Source organism: Phragmites australis, chromosome 1, assembly GCF_958298935.1.
Source record: "Phragmites australis chromosome 1, lpPhrAust1.1, whole genome shotgun sequence".
Lineage (NCBI taxonomy): Eukaryota > Viridiplantae > Streptophyta > Magnoliopsida > Poales > Poaceae > Phragmites > Phragmites australis.
In genome coordinates, this window is record NC_084921.1 from 28,139,726 (window position 1) to 28,162,267 (window position 22,542).

The 22,542-nt window shown below is 40.1% G+C and overlaps 1 protein-coding gene across 8 annotated transcripts; it reads right to left on the minus strand.

The window, feature by feature from the left end:
• Positions 1-5,752: 5,752 nt before the first annotated feature.
• Positions 5,753-21,672, minus strand: LOC133913998 (uncharacterized). Of its 8 annotated transcripts, none has more exons than XM_062357178.1 (16): positions 21,328-21,638; positions 20,911-21,115; positions 18,951-19,367; positions 17,294-17,656; positions 16,456-16,629; positions 15,136-15,300; positions 14,316-14,675; positions 13,610-13,993; positions 12,917-13,111; positions 12,395-12,637; positions 11,681-11,770; positions 11,529-11,567; positions 9,994-11,451; positions 8,883-9,899; positions 6,868-7,788; positions 5,753-6,518 (listed from the first exon to the last, which is right to left on the minus strand). In XM_062357178.1, the coding sequence occupies exons 2-13, from the start codon at positions 21,076-21,078 to the stop codon at positions 10,531-10,533; spliced, it is 3,519 nt and encodes a 1,172-aa protein (XP_062213162.1). In that variant the 5' UTR covers positions 21,079-21,115; positions 21,328-21,638; the 3' UTR covers positions 5,753-6,518; positions 6,868-7,788; positions 8,883-9,899; positions 9,994-10,530. The 8 variants fall into 8 exon arrangements, with proteins under 8 accessions (XP_062213162.1, XP_062213172.1, XP_062213183.1 ...); XM_062357188.1 differs by lacking the exons at positions 5,753-6,518; positions 6,868-7,788 and adding an exon at positions 7,858-7,993 and having other exon boundaries at positions 21,328-21,431; positions 21,524-21,672; XM_062357199.1 differs by lacking the exons at positions 5,753-6,518; positions 6,868-7,788 and adding an exon at positions 7,858-7,993 and having other exon boundaries at positions 12,395-12,452; positions 12,552-12,637; positions 21,328-21,639.
• Positions 21,673-22,542: the final 870 nt, after the last annotated feature.

Sequence of the window (22,542 nt, forward strand, 5' to 3'; positions counted from 1 at the left end):
GTGATGATGTTGTAGAAGAAGATGAAGATGTTGTGTGTTCCCAGCCGGTGGTGCCATTTGTTGGGATGAAATTTGACACAATTGATGAGGCTAAAAGGGTGTACCATGAGTACGCATGGAAACTTGTGTTTAGCACAAGAATTGTGTCATCAAGAACAAGCAGTGTGACTCGGAAGCTGATTAGAAAGGAATTTGAGTATGTCCATGCACGAAAACCGAATGATGTGGAGGAAGGTAGTGCATTTTCTATCACTTCAACAAATGATACCACAACAAAGAAAGCCAGTAAGAAGAAGAGTGCTTCGGCTGTCTTAGCTATTGCAACAAGGAAGTGCAACACAATTAAAAAGTATGATTGCAAGGCGCACATGGCAGTCGATCTACAGAATGGGAAGTGTGGAGTTATTGTGATGCAGCTAGAGCTTACGCACTTGTTAGTGAAGTGCATTGGGCGAAGAAAGCAATTGAGATCACATAGACACATTTCTTGGGAAGATTATGAGCTCTTGAAAACACTGCATCATAGGAACATCCAAACTACACAGATAATGGGAATTCTTACTGATATACATGGAGGACTCCGCAACCTCAGTTTCAATAGCAAGAATGTTTTCAACATCAGGACCAATCTGAGGCAAGGGCTTACTTTTAGAGGTATGGATGCAACACTAGAATACTTCCAAAAGTTGCAAGCAGAGAGCCCCTCATTCTTCTATGTACTCAATGTTGATAGGTCTAATGCAGTGAGGGCTTTGTTTTGGGTAGATGGCAGGACAAGAGAGCTGTACAAAAACTTTAGAGATTGTGTCTTCTTTGACATAATATTTTGTACCAATAGGTACAACATGCCATTTGCTTCTCTAGTCGGGACAAATAATCATATGCAGACCATACTCCTTGGTTGTGCCTTACTGCCGGATGAGGCAACTAAAACATTTGTGTGGGTCTTTGAAGCATTGAAGAAAGTGATGAGTGGACTAGAACCACTGAACATAATGACAGACCAAGACAAAATGATGGAAGCTACAATAAGTCAAGTGTTCCCTAATGCTAAGCATAGATGTTGCAAGTGTCATGTGATGAGCAAAGGGATGGATAAGATTGCTTGGCTGATCTGATTTGAAGAGAACTTTGACAAGCAGTTGGACTATTGTGTTAACAAAATTGAGACAATAGAGGAGTTTGAGATGTTGTGGAAATAATTGGAGGACAAATACAACTTGCGTGACAACCAGTTTTGGCAGAATATGTCAGCTACAAGGCATATGTTGGCTCTTGCATAGTTTAAGATAGGTTTCTTTCCTTTCACTGGCACAACAGGGAGATCAAAAGGAATGAATACCTTGTTCAAGAAGGTGGTCCACCCACAGGATTCAGTGTTACAATTTTTCACCCAATACGAGTACATCGTGGAATCGAGGGCTGATAGGGAAGATGTTGAAGGGTGCACAATTTGTCACCCAATACGAGTACATCATGGACTCGATGGCTGATAGGGAAGATGTTGAAGGGTGCAAGGGAGAGATTTTGAATCCTCCGCTCTGGGGAAGGTATTATGCAGTTGACAAATAATCCAAAAAAATTCTTACATTCTTCGAGAACACAACCTGATTCAATTATTTAAAAATGTTGTGAATAAAAATCGTAGGTATGAATTTGAGAAGCAAGGAGCCGCCTTGTACACTAGGAGTGTTTTCTTCAAGTTCCAGGAGTTGTTGAGGGATTCAACATACTTCCGCATTGGCGAAGTCACTCAGGATGAACAAGGTTTGGATATTGCAGTAGTATCGCCAAGTTGCAGCAAAACCTTTAGAGTTGCAGTTAACGAGGCCACTGAAACATATGCTTGCTCCTGTCACATGTTTGAACAAGATGGTTTATTATGTCCCCACATTCTAAAAGTCTTTACAAGTCATGATGTGTAGAAAATACTAGATAAATACTTGCTAAGAAGGTGGTCAGAGAAAGCAACAACAAAGATAGTGGAACATCTCTCAGGGCCTGATCCATCTTTTGGTGTTCTAATCACAAACAAGTTGAGGTATAATTCATTATGCAGAAAAATGACAGCGCTAGCATCAGATGCATGTGTGGATCATCAAGAATACAAGATTGCTTCAACAGGGATTGACCAACTAGCAACAAATTATTAGAGCACCAAACAGTGGGCCTAGTACACGATAGGATGAAGTCCAAGAGGTATCAGGGAGCAAGAGAAAAATAGTAAAGAACCCATAAAGGAATAAGCCTAAAGGAAGGCCAAGAGATAAATCAGAAAGAAGGAAGGGTATCAGGGAGCAAGTGAAGTAAAAGATCATAAAGAAGAAGAGTAGAGCAAACATGAAAAAAGCAATCAAGAAGCCAAGTTCGTATTGCCATGAAGATGGCTTAGAACTATGATGCCTACTTGAAGGAACAAAGCTTGAAAGAATTTAAAGAAACTGAGCCAAAGCTGTAGTTTTACATTCTTGTTTATGGTGATTGAAACATTTAAATTTTACTATTGAAACAATTAATGTATTCTTGTGCAACATTTCTGACTAACATACGATAAAAAGTTCGATCTTACCATGTGCGCTCCTATAATCTCATTCACTAAAATAGTATATTATGGTTTGTTGTAGGGGGAAAAAGGATTGTTGGCATGTAGAGATGATAAATCACTTTTATATACTTAGTGCAACATGCTTGGACCATCCCATGTTTTGAACTCTCTTCAGGTCAAAAAATAAGCAATAAATGCATCACCCATGCCTATAGTATAACAACCATATGCACAAATAAAAAACAAAAGGAAAATGTGGAAATTGAATTGGAACATCTTACATGCGCTTTTGCCACAAAAAAAAGCGCAAGTGCAACATCCGAAGGTCATGAAGCATGAGTTAACATATGCAACATTTCATAAGCACTTTTGCAACATAAAAAATGAACTATTACATCATAATTTTGTAAAAGACATAACTGGACATGGTAGAAAGGCATTCAAGCTTGAAACATTTCAGGTAGATTATTACAACATTAAGTTAGAACTACTGCAACATAGATGTGAACAAGTGCAACGTGAAAAGTTCACAAAGGTCATTCAATACTGCAACATTTGATTTGCATTTTTGCAACATGAAAAGTTAACAAGTGCAACATTACAGTTTACATTAAAAAAATGTACATGGTAGAAGTATTCAATGTTGCAACACTTAATATGCACCATTGCAACGTAACATTTGAAGTAGCTATGAAATCTTTGCAAAAAGTACTGATGAACACTCTAAAACCTTGATGCTATTTCATCTAGGACCTTTCAGCTAGGAAGAAGGTTATTTTGTACATCACAAAACATAGCTACACTATGACACTACTCATTCTTTCAATCTTCCTTGATGCTCATTCTTTCTTGTCCTGTTTGAGGAACGTGCTAGCGACAACTTCATTAAGTGGTGAAAGGAGCAATCTACCCGCAATGAGCTTCCTATATGTAGGCATCATATCCTACAAAACACAACAAATAAAATGATTCAAAAATTTATCTTGCAACATGAGGAGTAAACTTGAGAAAGAAGGCATGACATGTACACAAGTGGCAAATACACACTTATTATACCTAGGTACAGATATTGTTCAGCTTCTTTCCATCCCAAGACTCCATAGAAAGAATTTTATACAGCCCATAATCATATATTCAAAAAGAAAAAAAATAGAAAATATGACAAGGAAAAGGAAGGGACAACCTTAGATACCAAATTATATTTAGAGTATATGGAAAAGAGGGAAATTGTGCAAGCATACGTTGTTGATTGGCATGGGCTTGTTGCAAACGATTGGGAAAAACAACTACATGGATATAAAACACATGTTGCAACATATTATGGCATGAACAAAAAAAAAGAGTAAAATGAACATGAAAAGGCTACAAAAAGAGAAGATGTTGCAATACCAAATCCATTTTTTCAAGTTTCCAGATTCTGTTTAGCCTTTCCAATTCCCTCATGCAAGTTTGAGGACTGAATTTCTTAGGTTCAATTATCAACTGAGCCTGCCAAAAAAAAAATTGTAGATATTAAGAGAGAGAGAGAGAGTTTGTAAAGAACATGTTAATTTCATAACATATTGGGGAAAATTGTAAGGAATTTGGCAATACAAAATAGATTTGAATTTATCGTGACTAATTGGTAAACTGCATATTTCTTCACGTTAGTCATGTTCGACTCTCTGTCTTCCCTTTCATCTTGGTTGAATTGATAGGAATATAGTGACATAAGTTCGTTGTCAATCCACCCCTTGGCTTTAGTGACTCATAGAAGCAGTCATAGGATACACGGAAGGCACAAATCTGAACAAAAAGGTGGCCTAGAAGCAAAAAGGACCACATATAGATGCAACATTACAAAAGTGGTTGACAATGCAACATATATCAATAACTGATGCAACATTTATATATTACAAATGCAACAAGGTGAAAAGTATATATGGAAACAAACGCACAAAGTACAGCAAAACACAGGGAACAAAATGTACTCATGGATCATCATCTTCTGGCCCTTTTTTGTGTATTTCTCCATTATCCTCTTACTGACATAAGTTTTATAAGCGTCCATCACATCTGCTTCTAGTTTGGCCTTCTTCGGCCTCCTGTCGGCATTAACATAAATTGTAGATCTCTTCTTCCTATTCTTATTTTCATGGGTGTTTGGCCCACTACTCACATAAATCACATCCTTTATTACAGCCTCCCCTAATGGACAGTTTGCAAAAAATGCTAGTCATGGAAAAAGAAAACACATAAACTACAAAGTCAAAGAAAAGGAGGAATCATCATCATTTGGAGCTAGTGGGGTAGTAGGAGTGGTCTCATTTGATTTTACATTAGCATCAGTCTTAGCATCTAAATCACCACAAATATCATTGTATTCTGGGTCATCAACTTTTAAAAGATCACATGATGGGATATTATCTAGGTAGGTCCCGTACTCACTTATCTTCACAGAATTAGGACTTGGGGTGGTTGGAAGGAAATATTCATGCCCACAATATCATCGGCTAGGATTAAAGAAGCATGATTTCCATTAGACTTGGGGCTGGTCCCACTACGTGAAAAAAAGTCATAAGTGACGGGTGATAACCTTCATGGGTGACGGATCTCGCACCCATCACCCACAACGTGTCACTGATGACTAATCATAAGTGATAGGTAAGAACCTGTCATTAATAAGGACCCACCACTTATAAAAAGTGATGGGTCATAACTTGACCCGTTACTTATGAAGGTCATAAGTGAAAGGTCATAATTGTAACCCATCGTTTATGACTGATGAATATTTTTCATGTTTTTTGGACATAGAAAAATAAAAAAATATTTTTTTCATCCGAGCCATCCCAACGCACGGGCCATCACCATTCACCATGTGTTACATGTTATTTTTCACATTGTTTTATACTCTGTGTTACATAGGAATCAAACTCGCGACCTCCGCTCACGTGCATTGCCCCTTACCACCTCACCCTCACACGTGCGTTCTGAAGGAAGCCAAATATTTTATACTTTTAACATTTTTTGCCAAAGGTCATAAGTGACGGGTCACGGTTGTGACCTGTCACTTATGACTATTTTTTACCGAATTGTAATTTGATAGGTGACCCAGAGTGATCTTCGGTAAAATAGGCATAACTTTTGCATACGGACTCTGATTTTGACGTTTTTTTACTCCACGGACATCTACAGAAAAAGTTACATTTGTTTCTCCCTGATTTTGTTATATGAGTGTTGGGTTCGGCGAATTTTTGGAGGCCAAAAACTGCTTGGAAGATTAAGTACTCGCCCTCTAAAGTTTCTGCACCGTTTTCGAAATACACATTTGTGTCCATAGCCATCACCCCTTACATCAAACTTGGGTAAAAATATACAATGGTTCATATTCTAGTGCTGCTGAGGTGAGAAAAATAAAATAAAAATAATGGTTCATAAGTGACGGATCATATTCGTGACCCGTCACTATTATCATAAGTGATGGATCATGTTACAACCCGTCACTAATTTCATATCTCCTTTGTCTGTTTTTCATGTAGTGTCCCTGTTGTGTTGTCATCAACCTTGTGGATACTCACTTCTTCAGCTTTGCCTTCAGGCATGGGGTTACTCCCCGCTGCCTTGTTATCAGCCTTGGGGCTGCTCACTTCCTCCTTGGGGAAACTCACTACAACCTTACCATCAACCTGTGGATAGCTCGCTAAAGTGTTTTCATCACCCTTCGGGCTGCTCACTAATACACTGCCCATGTTGCGAGCCAATTCACTTAATGATGGCAAAGGAGCAGTTGGTGGGGCGGTACTGGGACTAACACTATTGCCTTGACCTTGTTGATGCATGGCTCCGCACAAAGCAAGCATTTGGGGCTTCTTATTCATCCACAATGCCTTTATGCCATTTTGCAATATGTAGCTGCGTCTGTAGCAAAGTCATTGATCTCCTTCTCCCAAAGGTTGGTAAACTTGACTGCAAACTGTTAACAGCAAGGGGCAAGCTGGTTTTGTAGCATAAAAAAAGAGGTAGACAATTAAAAAATATATATTGATGGAGCAACATGGATAAAACTGAAAAGTACTAAAAATTTATAATAAGTGATGGTGCAACACATAAAGATATAAAGTGCAACAGAAAACAAGGAAGCAACCCAAAATTCATAAAGGTGCTGCAACATAATATATGTGATAATGCATCAAAGAAAAATATGTTATGTAACAAATAAATACTGATAGTACAAAGGTGTTACTCCAAACAACATGAATGCAGTGATGCAACATTGGAAAATATGTAGTGCAACAACCTTAAACTGATAATGCAACATAATGATCATAACAAGTCCTTTTTACCTATTATGAACCTTAACTGCTAGATGCAGGTTGCTGCAACCAATCATACAAATAGGTCGAGCCAACAAAGTTATCTTTCTCTCTCGTTGGAGCATCATAATATGGAGTGTTTGTGAAATCACGAAACTAATAACACAAAAAAGAAAAGAAAAGAGTCACTGTAATTCAGCACATGAAGGTATAAAAAATCAAGAATAAAAATGTAGAAGGGAGAAGGGTCACTCAGGTAGTCTTCCATAAGAATTGAGAGTAAGTCTACTCTTATCAATGCTCATAACAAAATCAAAATTCGTGATGTTGCATATCCTAGGCGCATCATAGTTGAGCTTGTGAGTAGCATGATCCATAGGAATATCCAAGTGATCCATGTAAGCGATCAAGAAAAGAAGTAAAAGGGGAGACAAGTAAATATATTTTCATAAATGTTGCAAAAAAAGTAAACAATCAAAATATGTTTAGAATGTAAAGAGAAATTTTATCAATACACATACACCTACAATCGGAAGGCAGGCCCCTATCTGGTGATCTTTCTCTAGTGTTTCCTTTGAAAACTTCTGATACTTGCTTACTTCTGCCATCAAAGTTTCAATTATATGTGTAGCCCAATCATAATCCTGAAGTTGTGATATATCAACCAAGCTATGGAGATACTTTAAGCTGATAGTATTGGCAGTCCTGGGGCGAAAAATAGTCCCTAGTGCCAAGATCATAAAAGCCCTCACAAAAGAATCTTCCTCTTCAGTAGTTTTCAGCACATCAATGTACTTCTTTATCTTAGCCCTCTCGCCTGCCCTGTAAGAATCTCGAAGTTTTGCAACATCCGCAGCCTTGCCGAACATCTTAATAGTAGTATTTCCAGAAGGGATCCCAAGGATCTTGCAGACAAGAGATTTACTGAAAACAATCACCTTGCCACGGAGTCTGAACTCGCACAACAAAAGGTTCATATGACTCATTATCCACTTCACTAACTTGACAGGGATATGGAAGTCAGATAGAAAGCAAGGCACCAAATCCACTATATTATATCCACTTTTCGCACTCAGGGCTTAGCTTCCAGACAACATTAATAATCTTGATAGCTGAGAAATGGAGCAACAGTTTTCTTTTACTAGTGTTTTACCATCTACACACAAAAACAAGTCAGCAAAAACAATTATCAATGCTCATGCCACATTATAAAAACAAAACTGCTGCTCTACTATAGCACTAGTAAAAGAAAACTGCTGCCACAATACTAGTAAAACAGAAATAATTGAAACAAAAGCATGAGGACCTAAAAAAGTAAAAATAATCGAGATATGACACACAAAATCAGCTACACATTGATGTGCAATAGAATTTCATTTTGTAGTAAATGGACATTTAGCTAGTTAGGACATGTGGGTGGTGTTAGGTTTAGGACTAAAAAAATTGAAAGGTTCCCGGGACAGAAATGATAGCCTGAAACTATGATAGGCATTAGAAAAAGCAGGAGCACGTCATGGCTATCAAACTAAAGTTCCCAAGGTCATCCAGGCTATGAAAATAATACAAGATAAAAATGTAGTAAACACAATGTATAGTCCAGACATGAACGTCGTGCCAAAGCAGAGAACATTTCACACTAAATACTGCTTGGTGGCTAGACAAACAAATAGTAGCCAATTTGTGCACTAGTACTGGATGTCCAGAAAAACCAATTTTCAAAAAAATAGATAACTCAATTTCAGAACTAGATGACTGAGATGTGTGCAAAATAACATGTCAATTTCAGAAGTATATGACTAAATTCAACAAAAGGAATGACAACCAATTCCATAGGTGTATGGTTCATATGAAACCCTAATTCAAACAAAAATATCCATGAACTACTGATTGTGCTCAAAATCAGGCACAAATCCAACAAAACTAACCTATTGATTGTGCTACATAACCTATCAAATTGAACCCTAGATGCGTCATTTCAAAATCCCTGGAAGTAGGCACCAACAAATCCATTCCAATCGGATAAGGTTTGGAGAAAAAGGACTCACGTGGCATGCTTGTCGCATCCGTCTTGGTAGGCTCTGTTTGCCATATGGGTTGCTGCCAGCGCTATTAGCTCGCGGGTGTGGCTACGTGAGTCTCCATTGGCCGCAACCATCGTGTGCAGGTGTGGGAGGAGACCCCTTGCGTCTCCACGCCGATGGAGACGCGGCCGCCGACTCGCTCTGGCGCCCTCTTTCCAGATCTTTCTGGGGCATCGCTCGCGGACGAGATTGCAAGCGGGTGGAGCAAGAGTGAAACGGAGAGGGTGGGCGTCCAAAATAGGGGATTGGAGTTTGCGTTCAAACCCAGCGGAGATGAACGGCTGATGCGGTGTCCGATCGAGTTGAGACGCCCGGATGCCTTAGGAGGAGCATTATCGTTGTTACCCTTGATGAACCGAACACAGTTAGGGGTGAAAATTGTGCAGATAATTGTCGAATCTGATCCGTTCTGAATTCGATTATTAAGGATGTGGGGTAGAGCTTTTGATATCTGAGCAGATGCAAATAATCCAGTATCCGATTTGTGCGGATACAAGGTAGGATATGGTTTTGCTATAATCTGACGGATACGGATTATCCATCCCTTTTTAGCAGAATTATGCGATGCACGAAATAGGATTTAGCCAACGCAAGTTCTAGGTATGTACTGTGTCGAAGAAACACAGCAGTGATTCTGCGGCTTTGGTGGTTGAGGCAACAGTGCTTCTTGTAGCAGACGGAGAACATGTCGAGGGTGGCCGCGCTTCCGAAGAAGCCGCAGCCCGCGGCGGAGCGCCGCTCTCCTGCGCCCGGACGACATCTCCTGGTGCTGGAACGACATCTTGCGCAGACTCTGCTGCCGTCCTGCGATTGCAGAATCAGTTCGTTGCCTTCCGTGGAGTGGAGAGCGTGTATAAATCGATGCGTGGGCCGTAGTCCTATCGTGTTGTAGTCGAACTCGAACGACTGGTTTGTGTCAGATTTAGATGCCGCTTCCAGGATAATTGGGGTACATCACAATGGATAACTGCATTTTCGCGGCTGCACAAAACAAGGAAAAAAGAAGTAAGCTTCGCACTTTCCGGTGTTCGACTGAAGAATTCACATCATATGGGAATAACGACGGCCTTAAAACCTGAGGCAATTTTCACAGATATTCTCTCTCAGATTGTTGATTTTCCCGCAACATGCACCTGCAAGTACATAAGATACCAGCTACACAACTTCCTTGAAGCTAACCTTCAGAAGGAAGAAAAAAGAATACATCCCTTGCAGTTCTGATACCGATTAGCTCTTCGGATTAAGTATGGTCTCATGCAGGTGAAGCAAAGGAAAAGAAAGATAAAACAAGACCGATTTCCTAAAGGATTGTTACCATCTACCATGCAGCTCGAACACACATGCTATTCGAAGATGCTTATCTGTTTGATCTGAAACTGTCGATAGTGAGTTTGATGAACAGACTGCAGCTAATATCTTGACTACCCTTGTTGCAGCATCTGATACTGTCAGAGAGGCAAGGCTCCTTAAACAGCAAATCTCTGAAGTCCGAACTGATGGCAGAGAACAGTAATCCACTTACTCGGAAACATAACGAGTTCAGGAGCCTTGCCTCTCTGACAGTATCGACGCTAATGAAAATGAAGATGCTGCTATCCAGGCTGGCTCCACGCTAATTTGTACAAGTCGCCTGCTGCTCATCTGCGCTGAGCTGCTCTGCGGCAGATAGAAGCAAGTCCACGCCTTCAAAATTCCTACTTTGCCGCCTAGTATCATCCTTCCTGTGGAGCTTCAGCATCCTTTTCTCATACTGTCTCGTCCCTTCCTTTGCTCTCTCCACGCTACACGATGAGCAATACCACTGCCCCTTGGGTATCGAAGTACGGCGAGGCGTTATGCAGTAGAGATGATAAGCCTCATCACAGCCATCACACAGAATGGTCAGGTCATCATCTTTGTCAGAGAGGCAAACTCGGCAAAGGCAAGATGGGCAGTACCAGCACGGCTTGTGACGCTGAATAGCGCTAGCAATCTGTTTAGACTTCAGGCACCGAATGTGGTAGTACTTGTATAGACAGTGGATGTGACTGCATATCAAGAACCTCTTCTCGTCATCTTCAGGATCCCCACATATCTTGCATGAGCCAACTTTATCAATCTCTGGCAGTTCCAGATCCTCAACGGAGTCCACGCTGGAAATAACAATTGCTCTTGAGTTATCATTAGGTGTATCTTTACATTTTGGAGAACTGCACACATCAAGTCTATCGCAGGCAACACAATTTCCATGCAAGCAATTCGGTTGGTAATGGGCTAAGACCATGTCACCTTCAACTTGTTCGTTAGTGGTGCAGTTTTTTAAATACCAGCTTCCAGTTGGAATGGATGGAACAGGAGGCACAATGCATGAAATGTGGCAAGATAGCATGCACCTATTGCATGTGAGAACACTTCCGCCTCTTGCTTCTTTGCCACATTGGTTGCAGCTACTGTCCTTTTGTACATCAGAAACATCTAGTGGACATGATTGATTGAAGCCCTGTGAGGTTGAGGGTACCAAATTCTTCGGTCCAGAGCTGGTCACCACAGCTCCCTGCAATAGTGGTAGCGCAATATTGAACATGGTGAGGAAGGGCATAATCTAAACAGCAAAGCCAACAAAGCACTCACCTTGAGCTCACTATCATCTGATCCTCTCTCTCTTCCAACCTACAGAAAGTAATAGCAAATTCCAGATTTCAATGCAAATGTGTATCAAGTAGACAAAACTGAACAAATTAAATGCAAATGTATCCAAATAAATCCAACCATCAAATACTTACCAGCTTTCTGTATGAATCTTCTGTGAGGCTTGATAGACTATTTGCAAGGTGAATGATATCTTGACCAGCCATTTTAAGACCTTCCCATAACTGCAATTATATCAAAAGTGCAAATTACCATACCACTATGAAAAATGTTAGAAATATATGCCTTCGAGAATAAAATGCATAGTCAGCTTAGGTAAAAATAGCAATGCCAGACACATATTGCTTACAAGGACTGAAAATAAACTTCATATATCTGAACTGCATACATATAGCAAAGATAACTGTTGTTTAATGCAAGAGCAGGTACTGGACTTGTGAGACTCGGACTTGGTAGGTAGGATAGGCTAATTAGTGTAGTGTCATGTGATTGCAAACTGGATGTACCACTGTTGCTCTTGCTAGTACGGTGACCATGAATTCATTATTCTTATTATGATGGTGACCATCTAATTGTTACAACCAGTGTTGAACAGTACAAACGAAAGTAATTATGTTTTTGCTACTAAATGGAGAAAAGTTACCGAATGCTAAAACAACATTGTCTACAAGCATGTGTTGATCTTGCACAAGATACAAGGTGATTAACAGAAGGAATTTCAACTAGACAAACTTGTATTATGCTATGCTGAAAGGACTTTACATGTATGCGATTATTGAATAAGTGTGAAATTTTCAACTACCTGATGCAAAACAAGAAAAATCACAGAAAAGTCATGAAATTGTTACCAGTTTCAGATCATGGATGAATAATCCAGGTGCTTGCCCATAATTTCCATTTTTCATCCTTGAGTCAATCAGACCAAAATCAAAATATCTAATTCTTTCCTCATCTTGATGTACAGTTCTGCAAAGCACATTGCACAATAAGGCAAAGTTCTCTGACCTTAAAACGTCCATAAAAACATTCTGGCACTTAGCAATGTTCACATTTACTGTTCCATCAGAATCCATATCCACTTTGTCAGCTACCTGATACAAATTAAGAAAAAGATTATTTGAAGCCGTAGCATGATGATTTATCCTTTAAATAGATTATTACAGCCATAGTATTCCTAACATCCAAAGAACTACAGAAAAAGATTTGCAAGAGTGTTGATGACCTAGTTTTCCATGTTCCATCCAAAGAGTATACAGAATAGTGCATAGTTTGTAGCATAGGAAATCTATAGATTACTAAATTCTAATAGAATATAACAACAATGCAAGAATGTCTGTGATTTTTTTATGGTCATTAATTTTCCCACTTACCGTGCCAAACTCAGCACAACCGTACAGAAGGGCATCACGAATGCATGTCCAAATGCCACCACCCTCTTGTACATCTGGCAAATGCATCAGTTTGTCCAAAACATATCTCCACCAGTCACTCCAGTGACTTTGCTTCTCAGATTTGTCTGTGTCACAACATAATCCATTCTCAGGAGGTCCTTCTTCCTTAATTGGCTGCACAATAAACACTTTTTAGTACTCAACAGTTAACAGGTTAGTCCAGCAGAAATATTGCAATAGAGAAGTATTTTTAATATTTGACTCCCTTACATGGAAGACAAGTCTTTCAGTCAGACTAGAATTGCAGTTAGTATAGTCTTGACTCACAACTAGTATCCATGTTTCTAGACTAATGTAATGGTACAGAAAAGGTCATATACAGTTCTGACCCTTGTACAAACGAAATATACAAATAGCACTGATAGTAAGCTTCAGAATCTGGTATTATATGATATTTGCAAACAAGATTTGCGTGAATGCTGGTCCTAGACTCCCCATAGAGGGGGAAAGATCTACATTGTATCTGTTTAGGTGTATGCAGATAGTATATAAGGCTCATATAATCTAGGGTTAGCTAGCTTGTACCTACATCCTAATTGAATAAAGTGTGCAGTTGTAAATAATCTCCTCGTCTCCTAAAACTAACACAGCACTGGAGCAATGGGGTTTCACCTTGTGTTGCAACTGCCATTGCATCCTCTGACCGTGCCACCAGCCAGTCTCTGGCTCTGGGGGGGTTGCAGCCTCCTTCCTCTGTTGCTCATGACACACCTGAGGATTGGCACTCTCTTGTGAAGGAAGACTAGTATTGGATAATGTGTTGCATGCTTTTGATTTACTGTTAGCTTGATCAAAAGTCTGGGAAGAACTTCTGCCATGAAATGTTGCAGTGAAAAGCTCTTGATCAGATTGTGAAGTATTAGAAGAGCACAGCACGTCACAACTGCCATTATCGTCAAATGAACCTGATCTTCCTGCTTTCTGCTCCTTTGATATCATTTGAGCCCTTATCTTTTCAGCAGCGTTCTTTGGAAATTTTTGGCACTGAGGGTGATTCTGCCAGACAACAAGATGCCACTTCAATAAAACCTCAAAGCCTGAATTATTATACCACGATAAATGCAATTTCAATTGTGGCGTAAAGTTTCACAGGCACAATCTATAGATCTAATGCATACACCTGCCAATCATTCACATCTCTATAATCAACAGATGAAGCATGAGGAGCATGAGCCCTTTGGCTCATTCCAATTCCAACCAAACTCGCATTTAATATTGAAAAATAAATACCTCAGCACAATGAACAGATGAGTATGGCATCACTGGATCAGTAAAAAGGGAGGAAAAAATAATAGTGAGTACAAATAATAAAGGATACCTCAATAGATTCATTATTTACTGACAGTTGAGGATGATTCCCACATAATGGACTACTGTTCTGCAGTTGGTCAATGGATTTCCCAACAATATGTGTCCCGGAAGGAAATTGTTGCCCAGCCTTATTGATTTTGAGCCTTCTCCTTGTCAGAACATGGTGCCTTGCCTTAGCAAAAACTTCTCTAGGAACATTTGGGCACTTAGGGTGACAAAACGCACCAGCTAGATGATATTGGAGCCTAAACTTTTTACCATACCCATCCATTCCACAATATCTACACCTCCAATGCCCTTCAATTTCATCAACAATAATTTTGTGCTTCCTTGTGTTAAACCTAGTTTCCCGGCGTAGTTCCAGTATCTACAAAGAAGTTTAAATGTCAGAACACAGCATATTTCTTTTACTGAAACAGAAAGATAGCGTATTTACATATTTTATTTATTAAACAAGAAAAAGAATGCATGTTAAAATACAGGGGAGTGCCCCTCTTTCTCTGTAAGTAGTTTTTGTTTATCATCATTTCATAAGCTGGAAAGCATACTATCTTTTTGCATTCTTCTGTCTGGAGCAGGCAGCAGCTCATACAGTATAAAGCTTATGGCGACACTCTATTTCAACTGTTAGAATCTGCAAAAATCCAGAAGTCCATAAAAGTCCTACACTCCTACTTGTTTTAAGATCTCCATAAATAGTCAATACTATTTGTTGCCAACACTGAGGTACTGAGGTCAAACCTATCCAATAACTCTAACAGCAGAAACACAATAAACAACTCCTGGGCCAACCGTCTTTTGCCCCAAAGTTCATGCAGGAGAACTACCTTAGTATTTTCCAAATTCTCAGCATTCTTGTCCACAGTCTGGTGCTTGGTGGTGATCACTTGGTGTGTTCTGCCGTGGTCCATTGCCCACTGCTCTTCAGGCTGATCACAGTACTCAACTGACGGGCCACTATCTGCACCGCATTGGTTGCTTCCACCTACCACCTTCTCAAAGAAATGATCCAAAATATATGGGTAAGTTCCTGTGCAAGTATATGTTTTCCGCATAATTATGATTGGTTATGAAAAATAGGAGGTGTATCTGGGCCAAAAATCCTTCTCAGTGCTAACTTGTGTGAACTTTGCATGGAGGTTTCTTAAAATTCTCAAAAATAAAAATAAAAATAAAAGGAGAGGCGTAGGGGAAGAAGGGTTCACTATGGCCCAGCGAGATTCCATGATTAAACTCAATCGCAGTTGCAGGATACGAAAGAAAAAAAAGACAAATATCAGTGTAGAAGTCATTTTAACTGTTTTTGAACTATTTCTTACACTGCTTGTCCATTTCATGTCACCAAATGAAATTGAAATAGTGATTGCAAATTAGCAGGACCATATAACATCCCTCCCCCTATGTCGAATAATTGCAAAGTTCACATTGAGAGTGAGGATTAATAACTTCATAAAGATTGTACTACATTCCCAACATGTCAACTGCTGGGTCAAAACATCCCTCGCAGACTCAGGAACGGAGATTTGATGGTTGACTACTTCAGTAAATACTTGGCAATAAGCACTTCCATGACTGCAATAATGTACACAAAGATTGTCATGCAAAATCTTGCTGTTTAACTTTTACTTTGGAGAAACACGCACAACAATGCCCTGCCCCCCCCCCCCCCAAAAAAACACTACTTGCAAAAACTGAGGTTAGTTTTTGCCGCTTGATGTCTCACTGACATTTGGACTGGCAAATCCTCAGAATTCATTTTCCTTTCCCGTGACATGGTTACTAGATTAGCTACCGATGATCGAGTATAATGCTTATGGCGACACTCTATTTTCAACTGTAAGCATCTGCGAAAATCCTGAAGTCACAACATAACAGCTACTTTGTTATTGGCCAGATGTGGTCCATGGCCCAGTAGGCGCCCAACAGGCCCAGCACCTCTGCCCTAGGGCATGTCGTCTCATCCCTCCTCTTCCCCCAGTGATCCATGCCCATAACATACTTGTTTTAAGAATTCCATAAATAGTCGGTATTATTTTATTGCCACAAGAGTCAAATCCAACCAATAATTAAATAGCAGAAACACAACAAACTTCCCCCAGGGCCAACTGACATTTTTTGGCTTTCTAAGGTTAATGAAGGAGAACTACCTTAGTATTTTGTGAATTCTCGGTATTCTTGTCCACAATATGGCGCTTATTGTTGATCGCTTGGTGAGTCCTGCCGTGGTCCATTGTCTGCTGCTCTTCAGGCTGGTCACAGTGCTCAATTGGTTGGCCACTACTTTCTGCGCCGCATTGGTTGCTTCCAGCTGCCACCTTCTCCTAAGAAATGAACCAAAACATATGGGTAAATTCCAGTGCTAGAATATGTTGTCCACATAATTATGTTGGTTCTGAAAAATAGGGCCGAAGACCGTTCTTGCTGTTAACTTGCATGGACTTTGCATGGAGGTCTCTAAAATTTCTCAAAAATAAAATAAAAGGAGAGACTTGGGGGGTGCAGGGCCGCAGGGGTCTCTATTGCCCAGCAAAGTTTCAGGGTCAAACTCAACAGCATTTTGAAGATATGAAAGAAAAGAAACCAAATATCGGTGTAAATTTTAACGGTTTTGGCACTATTTCTAACACTGCTTGTTCATTTCATATCTCCCGAATAAGATTGAAAGAGTGATTCCAAAATACCAGCATCGCGGAACATCCCTACCCCTGTGTCTAATAATTGCAAAGTCACACTGTTAATGGGGTTCGTACAAGATATGTTCCCCCAAAAATAGTACTACATTCCCAACATGTCAGCTGCTGGGTCACGACATTTGGACTCAAGAACGAATATTTGATGCTTGGCTACTTCAGTAAATATTTGGCAATAAGAACTCACCATAATTGCAATGATGTACACAGGGATACTACCAATGATATGATAAACTTGTAAGGTGTCATAAAAAGGAATGGGATAGGCAAGGATATAGTTAGATGCATGGGATACCTCATTAATAGTGCACTTATCTAATGTTTCCATATGTGTAGCATTTCTTGAAGGTTGTTGATCATTCTCAGACTGTACAATCCCTTCCCCTAGAATTTGTGTGCCACAAACTTGATCGTCAACTTTAAAGTCAAAAGTATTTAAAAGAAGGTGTGTTGCTCTTTTCTCTTCAATGAAGTTTGATACTTTCTTTGAAATTTCCTTTGGAACGTTCGGGCAGCTATCATCAGTAAGATGAGCCTTCAAAGTAGTTACACCACCACTTCGGCACAGAGAACACCACTTGCACTGCCACCGTCTTTTATTTCCATCAAGATCCACTGCATGCTCCCACCCAATATCCCTTGCTCGTAACATGGGAACCTGCAAACCAGGGTGATTTTTGTGTCCAAGGAATGTGTAAAAGGTTTGGAATGAGCAGCTATTGCTAAGTAATTTTGCCCATCAGTGCTAGTCTTCAAGGATAAAGTTTAGAGAAATTCACAATCTAAAAGTTACAAAATCTTACTTTGTTGACACTGTTGTTTTTCACAGATGCTCAATGTGTAGTGGTTTGGTCAAATTGAATCACCCTTTGATTATTTGGTCATTTATTTCTTTCCTAATATCTAAATCATTTGCGACATAGCTGCATATGTTACTAAATTAAAGTAATAAGCTAGTAGGTCACCAGGCATGTACATTCCATGTCTGCAGGTCTATGGGTCACTAATTCTAATTTCTAAATAAATATAAAACGATAATGTAAATATTTAAAAAAGATAATGCATACGTTACTAAATCAATAAACAAGAATATACAAAATTAAATAGGTAATCACAACACTAGATATCACACTGAATAAAAAACAAATCATAGAGCAAAAAGTACAAAAAGAGCCAACGTGAATTTTGAGTCCACACAAGGTTAATGCTAATGCACAGCATTTGGCAAAAAAGAAAAATGGTAATGCTCATCAGAAACCAAAATTTTATTGAAGATCTGAAATTAGTCAAATGATTGCTGTAATTAAGTACTTAAGGACAAGGAATGTGTGAAAAGTTTACAATGAGTAGCTTATTAGAGATATTGTGTATAATAGCCTTTCCTATTTTACTCTTACCTAGTATAGGCTTTCCATATTGTGTATAATAGCCTTTCCTATTTTACTCTTATCTAGTATAGGCTTTCCTTCTATTATTATTGCCTGCCTAGTTTAGCTCCTCTATTGAGGAATGTAATCTTTGTATTAATGCCATTCGGCTATTTAATGGACAGCAGCCCACGCCCAAAGGCAGTGAGGCAATTTTCCCATCTCTACATAGCTAATGCTAAGTAATTTTGCCCTTCAGTGCTAGTCTTTCAAGGATAAAATTTAGACCGATTCACAATCTCAAATAAGTTAGTAGGTCACCAGGCATGTACATTCCATGTCAGCAGCAGCAGGTTTATGAATCACTTATTCTAACTTCTAAATAAACAACAGTAATTATCTAAAAGCACAGTTGTTACAAAAGCGAAAAACAGTAAAGTACAATAACTCCAGATGAAACATCAGATACCTCCCCCCCCCCCCCCAAAAAAAAAAAAATAGGTAATCACAACTGTAGATATCACACTGAATAAAGAAAGGTCAAAGAGCAAAAAAAGAAAAAGTGCTTATTGTCTGTTTATATACCGTGGGAGAAGTAGGATCCTGATGAACCATGCTCGTTTGGTTAGTGACTTCTTCAAGAACATAAGTGGCCATTCCAGCTGCCACCGCTGAATCGGCAGGTAGAAGATCCTTCTTGACATTGGCATCATCAGAAGAGTTCTTAGTTTTTACATTGTCGCCACCATTTAGTGCAGCTCGCTTCCTCCGTCTCTCTCGTTTCTTCCGCAAATGTTCCCTTATTTCCTCAGCAACGTTTGCTGGAACTTTAGGGCACATTTTGACATCTAAATCACCAGCTAGATGCCGCTTTAGTCTAGACACACCACCACCATACCTAGTTAGGCCGCAATACATACACTTCCAATGTTGTCTATTTTCATCAATCATTATGCCATACTTCCATCCCATATCCCTACTTTTCCAAAAAGTGTCTTTACTCTGCAAAATTACAAAGCTTCAAATTATGGTGTAGAAGATCTAATTTTAGCCATAAGTATCAGAATTTCAGCAGATCAGCCAAGCCATAACAACTTAATGTCCTAAAGTAAAACGTATAAGGTGAGAAGGTCGTAACAAGTGACAAGATGCATACTTGCAACAGAATGGTTAAACAAAGCACAAACGAAAATCACCTACATAGCACTCTATTTTGCCGAAAGGCTAACTGGCAAAAGTACCCCTCAAGTTTTGTTTTGTTTTGTTTTTTTCTATGGCAAATATACCAGTCTCAAATAGCATCATTAGCAGTGCAAAAGCGAAGTGCTCACCAGAAAATGCTAACTGGGTAGAACAAAATGGTGTATCTTTCAAAAAATTGCATGTGTGACATTGTAATATCCAAAAAAAAAAATACATGGAAGGCTGACAAGAGACTTTTGCCTCAGCCCAGAGCAATTCCCCTCTCTCATGATGCTCATGAAGTTAATGAAACCAGATGATATAATTGACCGGTGAATATGAATCATGAGAAATCTCCTTCTGTCAATGCAGCTAACTATGACAAAAAAAATAGAAAACTGCCTCAATATTGAAGGAAATTTAACACAACATAAAGCCAGGAATCAATGCCAATAAAACATAAACCTGGGAAGCAATGTAGCTCTTTAAGGAAATTAATAAAGATTCACCCATAATAATTCACTGTATAAAACAATTTAGTCCTATTGGAACCAAAGAATCCACACTTAAATCCTAGAAGATGAAACCCATAGAATTTATCAATCAGCTACGATGAAATTTTGGAACAATAAACTGTATTAAATAAAATGAAGCATTCTATGTTTAATCCATAGTGTGCCATTCTGAGAGAGAGAGAAAGAGCGAGAGGGAGGGAGAGGATTTGTCCTCCATTATTTCCAGTTTTGTTTGATTCACATAAACTAATCAGAGTTGAATATCTAATTTGATCTACAACTCCAACAAGGAACTACATAGATCCTCATGTAGAATGTACCAACATGAGCAATAATACAGTGTCGATGCAAAAAGAACGACAGCAGGAACAAATAGACTCAGCACCTTGTAAGTAACGTATCAAGTATTGACATAAATCTTGAGCACAAGATATCAGAAACTAGAAGACAGACTCTTAATCTACTCACTCATTAATGATTCCTCATTTTGATGACCATACTCCAGGAGGCAAATCTGGCGAGTTCATGAGGCACAAAACAAAATATGTGTAGGATATTTGCAAAATGCATTTTACTGATGCCCTGCCTTTGTGATGCATCTAGAACATCCTCGTCTTCTAACCAGACACCACCAAGTGCAGATTCGGTACATTCCAAGCACCTACCCTTTCCATGTCATTATTCCATACTACATGAATGTGGAACTCTGGCAAGCACACAAGCTAGAAGCAGTAGCGTTTGCAAATTCCAAGTTACTCACGGCAATAACTGTACCAGATTGGAGCTGCAATCTCTTTCCAATGTAACATAGGGTCTTGCAGGTTACTTGTAAAGTCTAAATATTATACCTGCTGTGCCGGCACGTCTTCAGCCTTGTGTTCCGGCTGTGATTGTGGCTGCGGCTCTGGTTGCGTCTGCTGCTGCCGGCGCCTCTTGTAGGTAAGCAAAACGTCCTGTGACGACGAATCCCTGAAATGCACCTGCTTGATCCATTCGCTCCCCTCACCGTCCATCATCGTCCCCTACCAGGGTTTCGGTGAGGAAACCAACAACCTGCATCGGAACCAACCAAAATCCTCAGGCCGAAGCATTCCAAGAAGACAATAAACAAGAACCAACTCCCGGAATTCCGAGCCCAAGAAGCCCGACCAGAAAGATTCAACCCCCCCCCCCCCCCAAATAGCCACCAAGAAGTTAAAATTTTGGGGGGAAAGAACGTGGTCAAAACGATAAGAACCAGCGGAAAAGAAGGTTTCGATGAGTACCCGAGCCTCGCGACAGCGCCCAGCGACTGATGAGGAGCTGGATTTGGGGTCGAATGGCGGGTGGGTTCCGGAATTCAGGTCATGGAAGAGGATGTGAAACGGGACTGCGGCAATACAATAGAGAGGGCAAGGAAGGAAGGAATGAATGAAGGAAAGCTGTATTGGATACAGGACTGGGTGTGGAGGGGAGACTGACAAAAATCCGGCACCAATTGCCTTGTGAGCGTCGCTACTGCCTTCTTTCTTTCTCTGCTTCTGCTGCCTTTCGCCCCCAAAACCGAAAGCACTTCTTCTTGGTTCTTACCTCTTGCCGGGGCACCTCTTTTCATAACTTTTTTTTCCCTCCCCCAACAAACGTGATTTAGTAATTAGTCCCTGTAATGTTATTCTCAAAACAAATATAACTTATACACACTAAAGCTCCAGACCTGCGCCCTCCCAAAGGCTGAGGCACTGAAGTTTCCTGTAGCAACAAGGCCGGCGAGTGGGCCTTGGCTCCAGAACCAGCTCCCTCACTGTCCGAGTCCAGAGAGATCCCTCACTGTCCGAGTCCAGAGAGATCTGACGCTCTCCTTCAAAAACTCCAGTAGCTAACACCCCCCGGTCGGGTCAACGGTCCGCCCACCCCTCACTGACGCCGGTGTTGTACCACCTCTTCGACCCCCTGAGCGTTCAAAGCACACCAAACTCGCCTCGATCAACCACTGAGTTTGGACCGGGTCATCGTCATCGTCGCCCTCACACGAACCAATTTTTTTTTAATGGGTGGGATTCTAGTGACGGTGCTGGTCAACTGTGGCCCTACCACCGTCGCCCAGGGAGGCTTACCGACACCGACCAGCTGAGCCCCACCCCTCGGTGCCCCCACGTCGCCGCCGATTGAATTTTGCCACCACCAAGCTCAGCTTCAACCTCTTGTTTTGAAATAAAACAACATCATCCTCTTATTGGATCTGTCAATTGATTTAATTCCCTAGTTGCTCTTTTTTTTTTCCAAAGTCATTCAACATGTACACCTGTTTTCTTCTACCCACTTTCACAGTGAACCATCAAATAATTTTCCCCATACGTTGTTTCTTCACCCAATTTGCTGCCGTCCTCCCGCTGCTGCAAGCACTAGCAACCTTTGATTTTAATACTGTGCACGAAACAAGAGGGAGCAACAACCAACTCAATAGGGTTTCAGGAGTTAAATCATCAAGGTAATTCTTTTGG